The 7,500-nt window shown below is 42.4% G+C and overlaps 1 protein-coding gene across 1 annotated transcript in view; it reads right to left on the bottom strand.

The window, feature by feature from the left end:
• LOC116041841 (BTB/POZ domain-containing protein KCTD9-like) overlaps positions 1-3,293 on the bottom strand; it is a 14,129-nt gene extending 10,836 nt beyond the window's left edge. Inside the window, exons 1-4 of the mRNA XM_031287908.2 lie at positions 3,119-3,293; positions 2,567-2,688; positions 1,714-1,757; positions 304-397 (exon numbers count right to left, since the gene is read on the bottom strand). Of these exons, the coding sequence (XP_031143768.1) occupies positions 304-397; positions 1,714-1,757; positions 2,567-2,688; positions 3,119-3,166 (308 nt within the window). The 5' untranslated portion in view covers positions 3,167-3,293. The remainder of the gene's footprint in view (positions 1-303; positions 398-1,713; positions 1,758-2,566; positions 2,689-3,118) is intronic.
• Positions 3,294-7,500: the final 4,207 nt, after the last annotated feature.

The raw sequence follows: 7,500 nt of genomic DNA, 5'->3' as shown, positions 1-7,500 counted from the left end.
ACCAATCAGCGTTGGTTTTGAGGCGGGTTTAGGTGGCGATAGACAGTAGTTTCGCCCCTTCCCAAAAGTTCTCCAACGGAAAATTCCCAGATGGATATGCCAAGCAAATGGGAAGCAATCCATCTGGCGGAGTCAGGTTACCATGTCATGGGACCTTTAACAAAAAAGGCTGAACGATGCGCCTGGCGTTTTGCAACCTGCGAACACGTTTCTGTCCCGAAGCTCCACTTAGGAGGAACAATAACAAGAGCAAACCTGCAGACTCACAGGCCTCGCTGGCTCCATGCCGACGCTCGTATTTACCTCGTGGTCGTGAAGCAGCGTCCGCCAACGTTGAGCGTCAGCCAATCAGTGTGAGTCTGATCCTTCTCAGGGTCTGCGGGGTCGTCCTGAGGATCTGCACACGGGTACAAAAGGTACTGCAGGTCAACTGGGATTCAATCAGAGAAACATCTCAAACACGTATGTATCTTCTCTCCCATTAACCCTCCTGTGGTCTTCCTGTCGACCGTGCAACTTTTGGTTTTTCTGGATCAAAATTTAAATTTTTTTTTTTTCAAGTTTGTCATTTTTTTAAAGATACCTTTGTCACTTTTTCCAAGTTTTTTTGTCACTTTTTCTGATGTTTTTAAAGCTTTTTTAAACATACTGTCTCCCCTCCCTCTCTCCCCCATCTTTCCCTCTCCCCCCTCTCTCTCTCTCCCCCTCTCTCTCTCTCCGCCCCCTCTCTCTCTCTCTCTCCGCCCCCTCTCTCTCCCCCCGCCCCCCCCTCTCTCTCTCTCTCTCTCCCCCTCCCTCTCCCTCCCTCCCTCCCCCTCTCTCTCTCTCCCTCTCTCTCTCTCTCTCTCTCCCCCTCTCTCCCCTCTCCCTTACCCTGAAAATTCACCTCAAAACGCATCGAAAATGCAAGATTTTTGTGGAACATCAATGGGGAATAATATAAAGACTAACGACACAGATAACAACATTGAACACAAACAGTAGTTTATTTTTTTCATTTAGTGCCACAGGAGGTGCCGGATCCAATAAAAAAGGTTACGGATCCAACGTCGGAGGTGCGTGAACATGTTCCGCCGTGTTCCGGCTGAAATTAAAAAGGAACACGCCGACTTATTCACCGTATCCCCCAGAGTTAGACAAGTCGTGTCCGTGCGTGTTGTAACTCTGTCTGACGGTTCCACCGGTAGCCTAGCTTAGCACAGAACCTGCAGGTAACTGGTTCCATCTAGCCTACTGCTCTGATTAAGTTACAAAATAACGCCAACATGTTCCTATTTACATGTTGTGATTTGTAGAGTCACAGCGTGTACAAAATACAACGTAATATGAGACACAGCCATCTTCTAACCGTAAAACCGGGAACTATATTCTCAGAAAGGCGAAGCTCTGCAACTTCTGCTACTTGGGCGGAGTGATTTGCTTTGCAGCAAGCCTTTCTACGTGTTGGAATCGACCGGAATTCTCCTTTAAGTGGAACCGAAATGAGGAACCGAAATCTGCGTTCTAATCCGGTCCGATTCCTACCGGTTGCGTAGGTTTCGGTACCCAATCCTAGTCATGACAGTTACGGACACATGGGGGGAGGGGCGAGCGTGCTCTGTTTTTGTTTGAAATTGACTTACAACGTCAGCAGAGGTGACCGTGCAGGAACTCATAGTGCACCTTTAATACTTTTACCTGGGAAGACTTCTTTCAGCGCTGCTTCAAACTTACCTTCGAATGAATCTCCCTCTGATACGTACAGCACGTCGTCATCTCTGCACAGACAGACACACACAGTCAGCTCTTCTTACACAACGCTCAGTGTAACACAGTCAGCTCTTCTTACACAACGCTCAGTGTAACACAGTCAGCTCTTCTTATGTAGCGGAACTACGTTCACTCAGGTCAGGGCTCAACGGTAACGTTCATTTTCACTTGCCCATTTGGACAAAGCCCAAAGGCAATTCTGACTTGCCCCAAGTGCCAATTCTTTTATTTATTAGCGGTTATCAAATAACAACAAAGACTAAAGTTAATTATATGCACTATCGTCCCCCCCGCCCACACTTCAGATTAAACCCGAATGAAACCTGAGCAGAAGTTTAAACTTCGATACAATGCTCGATACTACTACTCGTGTGTCTCTGTGTGTGTGTGTGTGTGCACACGTGTGTGTCTCTGTGTGTGTGCGTGCACATGTGTGTGTGTCTCTTTTTGTGTGTCTCTTTGTCTGTAGGACCATTGGGCTGTGGGACCATTGGGCTGTGGGACCATAGGGCTGTGGGACCATTGGGCTGTGGGACCATAGGGCTGTGGGACCATTGGGCTGTGGGACCATAGGGCTGTGGGACCATTGGGCTGTGGGACCATTGGGCTGTGGGACCATAGGGCTGTGGGACCATTGGGCTGTGGGAACATAGGGCTGTGGGACCATTGGGCTGTGGGACCATTGGGCTGTGGGACCATAGGGCTGTGGGACCATTGGGCTGTGGGACCATAGGGCTGTGGGACCATTGGGCTGTGGGAACATAGGGCCTCCATTGATGATGATGATTAAGATGCTAACGGCTGCTTCCGGTCTCACCTGATTAACGTGACGTCGTCTATGAGGCCGCCGTTCCCGTTATAGACACTAGAGGCTCTTATTCCAAGTTTAGAGCTCGCCGCAGACAGTAAATCCTCCAGAGAGCCGTACACGGCCACCACCTGTGTGACAGAACACCGACAACACACACCAACTGACGTTAACGGTTCCGTAACGCTAGCTAGCTGACGTGAGCGTGAGGGAACGTAAAGCGTAACGTCAAACCTAAACGTACGTTAGCCGTTGTTGTTTATCATTAGCGCGAACAACAATGCTAACGGCTAATTCACTGGTGTTAGCTTCCTGTTGTCGACTCTTGTAAAAGCAAGGCTAAAATAAATAGTTAAAACGATATACCGTTAACAAGGTAAGAAGTTACACTTTAGTTTGACGCCATTACATTAACTGAAAACATTACAACTTCATTTATATTCGCAATTGAACTGATATATTTGATAGAAACGTTAGCGAAAAAGTGCCCGAGTGTGGACATAACAGACCTAACTATTATAACTATTTCCTACTATAACTATTTTATCTTCCACAGCTTACCTTCCCATTTGAAGAGGTTCCGTTGACAAACAGTGTGACTCTCCTCATGGCAAAATTAAACCAACTAAACTGTCTCGTTATCCATGAAAATGCATTCTTTTAGCAACAGTGTATTTCCTGTTTTCCTCTCCGCTCAACCGCCCAGTGAAGCGGAATAAGCCAATCAGCTACTTAGATCAAAAAGCAACAGCGAATCAGTGAACCGAGTGGGCGGGGCTTCCACATCCCCTGCAAATCACTAACAATACTTTATTTATTTACACTGTGTACATTTCTCAAGTACTGTACATAAATATAATTTCTGAGGTACTTATACTTTACTTCCATTTAATGCTACTTTATACTAAACTTTACTACATCTCAGAGGGAAATATTGTAGTATATATAAGTATATTTTGCTTACTTTTACTTCAGTTAAATGTTGAATTCAGGACTTTCTTTTCTTGTAACAGAGTATTTCTAATCTATGGTATTGCTACTTCTACTCCAGTAACTTATCCGAGTACTTCTTCCAACATTGATTGATTGATACATTGATACATCTGCTTTTTACTTACTTTTAACTGCAGATTTTACTGTATAATTGGTGGAAACTGAAATTTTAGTTCAAAAGTTGAAAGAAATAAACAAAAAAGGTACTGAAATCTGGTCTGGCTCTGGGTCCTGAAGTCTATACATTTGTTTTGGGTATATTATTTTTACATTATTGCATTATTCTTTTAATTTGTAGTTGTAAGGAGTAATCAAAATTGGCACTTGTTTTGCAAAGAGCTTTATTAAACAAATTATTCCCCCCAAGGTATAAAAATAAGAGCTCCTTTTAACATACACGTAATAACTGGAAGGAAATTGTGCAATTAAAGTCCCAGAGCATGTTGATTTGGCAAAGGCAGAGGACATTATTTTCAAAGAAAACTAAATACTTTATGAAAAGGATTTCTCAAGTTTTATGATGAGCTGGGGGGCGCGTTCAGCCCCGACAAAACAAAAACATCGGTCTTTACTTACGTGTATGCAAACTGTATGTTGCTGTAAATGTTTTTCTCAAGTATAAATGTCCAAAATATTTGGGATACTTTTGTTCTTCTTATTTATGTGTATGCATGAGAGTATGGGTGCAGGTGTGCATATGAATATTATGTATGTATGTATATATGTGTATAATATGTATGTACAGTCGTGAAAAAATTAGGACACCCATGCTAAAGTTGACTAAAAAGAGGATTAAAAAAATCATCTTTTGCAAACTGATCTTAATGCCTTAATTAAAAAAATGAGGAAAAATCCAACCTTTAAGGACACCAATTTTCTTTGTGAATGAATAATGTATCGTAAATAAATAAATGTTCTTCCTTAAAATACAGGGGGCATAAGTCAGTACACCCCTATGTTAAATCCCCATAGAGGCAGGCAGATGTTTATGTTTAAAGGCCAGTTATTTCATGGATCCAGGATACTATGCATCCTGATAAAGTTCTCTTGGTCCCCACATCATCACATACCCTTCACCATACCCCCACATCATCACATACCCTTCACCATACCCCCACATCATCACATACCCTTCACCATACCCCCACATCATCACATACCCTTCACCATACCTAGAGATTGGCATGGGGTACTTTCCAAAATCATCTCTCAATGCAAATCAAACCAGCTATTAGGCTAACTGACATATAACCATGCCAGTCTCTAGGTATGGTGAAGGGTATGTGATGATGTGGGGGTATGATGAAGGGTATGTGATGATGTGGGGGTATGATGAAGGGTATGGGATGATGTGGGGTATGGTGAAGGGTATGGGATGATGTGGGGGTATGGTGAAGGGTATGGGATGATGTGGGGGTATGGTGAAATGTTGATTTTATGAGAAAATGTATTATATTTTATACAAAATTAACATTAAAAATCTGAAATCAATGCTCTTTAATCTGCATTTATCTCCCATATTACAGATCGTATACAGTTATTTATCACTTGCAGTAGTGGGAGACATGAGGAGACCTGTCCTTGGTTTGAAAAGTCTTTCAACATTCGGCTCCAGCTGACTTCCTAAATGTTCTTCTATCAGCCACGGCCTCCATCGCTCCATCTGGCTGACGTTAGCACGGCTCACGGCACCAAGAGAGAAGAAATACCCTCTTTTTTGTAATTTTTCGAAGAGAAAACTTACGTGCGTAATTTAATAAGGAAGTTTAACAGCACTGTGCTGTAAAACTCAGATTAGGTACTTCTAGCTGCACAAAACAAAGTTTCGTAGTCATTACAATTAGCATTTTACAGCACTTTAAAAATAAGAGGAGAATAAGCATGAGAATGTCAAATGCCATGGGGGGCCAAAACAAAAGGGAGCACGGGCCAAACTTGGCCCGCGGGCCCCAAATTGGGCAGCCTTGGACTAGTGCATGATCCAAATCGCAATATTTGTTAAAAGCAAATTATGTGTCAAACCGTTCTGAATGAAGTATTGTGGTGCTGGAGAGACAAATGGTTTCCTACAGACAGAAAATATCTTTGTTTGGTACAGATCCTCGCAGAAATCAGACTATAGTCATTTGAATTTATTTAAATTTTAATATATCTCAATGAAAATGAGAATAATGATACAAAAATCATCATTCCCTCCGATACCGTGAATCATATCGCAATCGCAATCATTCATCAGTCAAAATAATCACAATCAGATCATTTATATTATTATTATTATTATTATTATTATTATTATTATTATTTATATCGTGCAGCCCCTAGTTTAGATATTTGTAATACTCTCAGCATCTGTGTGTAAAAACTGTGTAAATCACAAGTTTTATCACGATATGATATTATATCGTGCAGCTCTACCGGTAACGTGCCCCAGGAACTCATGTTTTGATTTCAACCCCAACAATCAGAAATCAATCTGAGCATGGCGTATTTATTTAATCTTTATTTTCAAACCTATAATAATAATAATAATAATAATAATAATAATAATACATCTTAAACTTATTATTTTTGCCACAAGTGCCACAAGAGGAAGTGCAAAACACAAACAATCGCCCAACAACTCCAACCGACTGCAGTACAGTACAACTCTGACATGCTTGGCTTCGGTAGTTCAGTCTCAGTCAGTTCTGGAGCTCTGGGAGCATTTTATGAGTCTCTTCAAGTCTGCAAGCGACTGTGATTCAGCAGGTCGAAATATTAAGAGAAGATATGACGTCTCATACAGTCGCCCTGTGAACTGTAGGGTTAGGCATCATTTTCATTTGATTGATTCCCATTCTTCCTTTCCATTCCGGTTCTTATCGATTTTTGACTTCCATTCTTTGAGGGGCGGAGTTGAAATGGGTCACATCTACATCGCTATGTTTTCTCCTCTCATTCCCCCTGCTCTGGCGTTTCCCCCCTCTCGTTCCCCCTGCTCTGGCGTTTCCCCCCTCTCATTCCCCCTGCTCTGGCGTTTCCCCCCTCTCATTCCCCCTGCTCTGGCGTTTCCCCCTCTCACTCCCCCTGCCCTGGCGTTTCCGAGCCCCTAAACCGAGACATTTGGAAACTCTTCTGACCTGTTTTGGTTTGAAATCTGCGGGGTTGTGTTGCAGTCTCAACGGCCGCAAACGGAGACCTTTGGTATGATTTTTTAATCAATTCCAAGTTGGAACCGGATCTCGATGCCCGACCCTTTCAACTGTGCGTGAGCATTAAAGGTTACTGTACTTCAGTAGTGATATACGGTTATTTTACTTGTTTATAAACCCGTTTAAATAATGTCGCTCCTCCGGACATCAGTGATTTTCTTTAATGCAATGTTCCAGACAGATCATTAAGGTCCTCCACTGCTTTCCTGTTACAGTCAATGTTCCTTACGTGTACCGGTCAAAGTGCTTTCTGTTGTTACGCCCCTAAACTGTGGAACTTAAGACAAACAAGATATCACATTGCTAGGGCTGGGTATCGTTCAAAAATGTCCAGACTGATCTCATGAAGTGGCGTATGTATGACACGCCACTTCGTATGCCATTTAGGCCTGTTATCAAGACGCATAATCGCTTTTTAGCGTTTTTATCAACGCAATTCGCCAGCCATTGACCTACATTACGAGTGAATTTTCGACATAGCGAGTAGTATAAAGAGACGTAGGTCCGCATAAGGAGGTTGGTTGGGGTGGCGGGTGGGGTAAAACACAGGACTTTCACCCAGGAGAGCGGGGATCGCATCCCGCGTGTGGCAATTTTCAGCCATTTTTTTTAATAAAAATAATATAAAAATAAAGTGGCGTGTATGTTTACGCAAAGTCATGATGCCATGTTGAAATGTCCAATACCGTTACTTCCATACCAGTTCTTAAACAATACTTTTTTTTCGATTACCAATTTTATAAAACAAAAAAGAAATTT

The sequence above is a fragment of the Sander lucioperca genome, chromosome 14 (assembly GCF_008315115.2).
Source record: "Sander lucioperca isolate FBNREF2018 chromosome 14, SLUC_FBN_1.2, whole genome shotgun sequence".
NCBI lineage: Eukaryota > Metazoa > Chordata > Actinopteri > Perciformes > Percidae > Sander > Sander lucioperca.
Note: the sequence above shows the minus strand (reverse complement) of the source record. Positions and strands in the feature narration are given on the sequence as shown.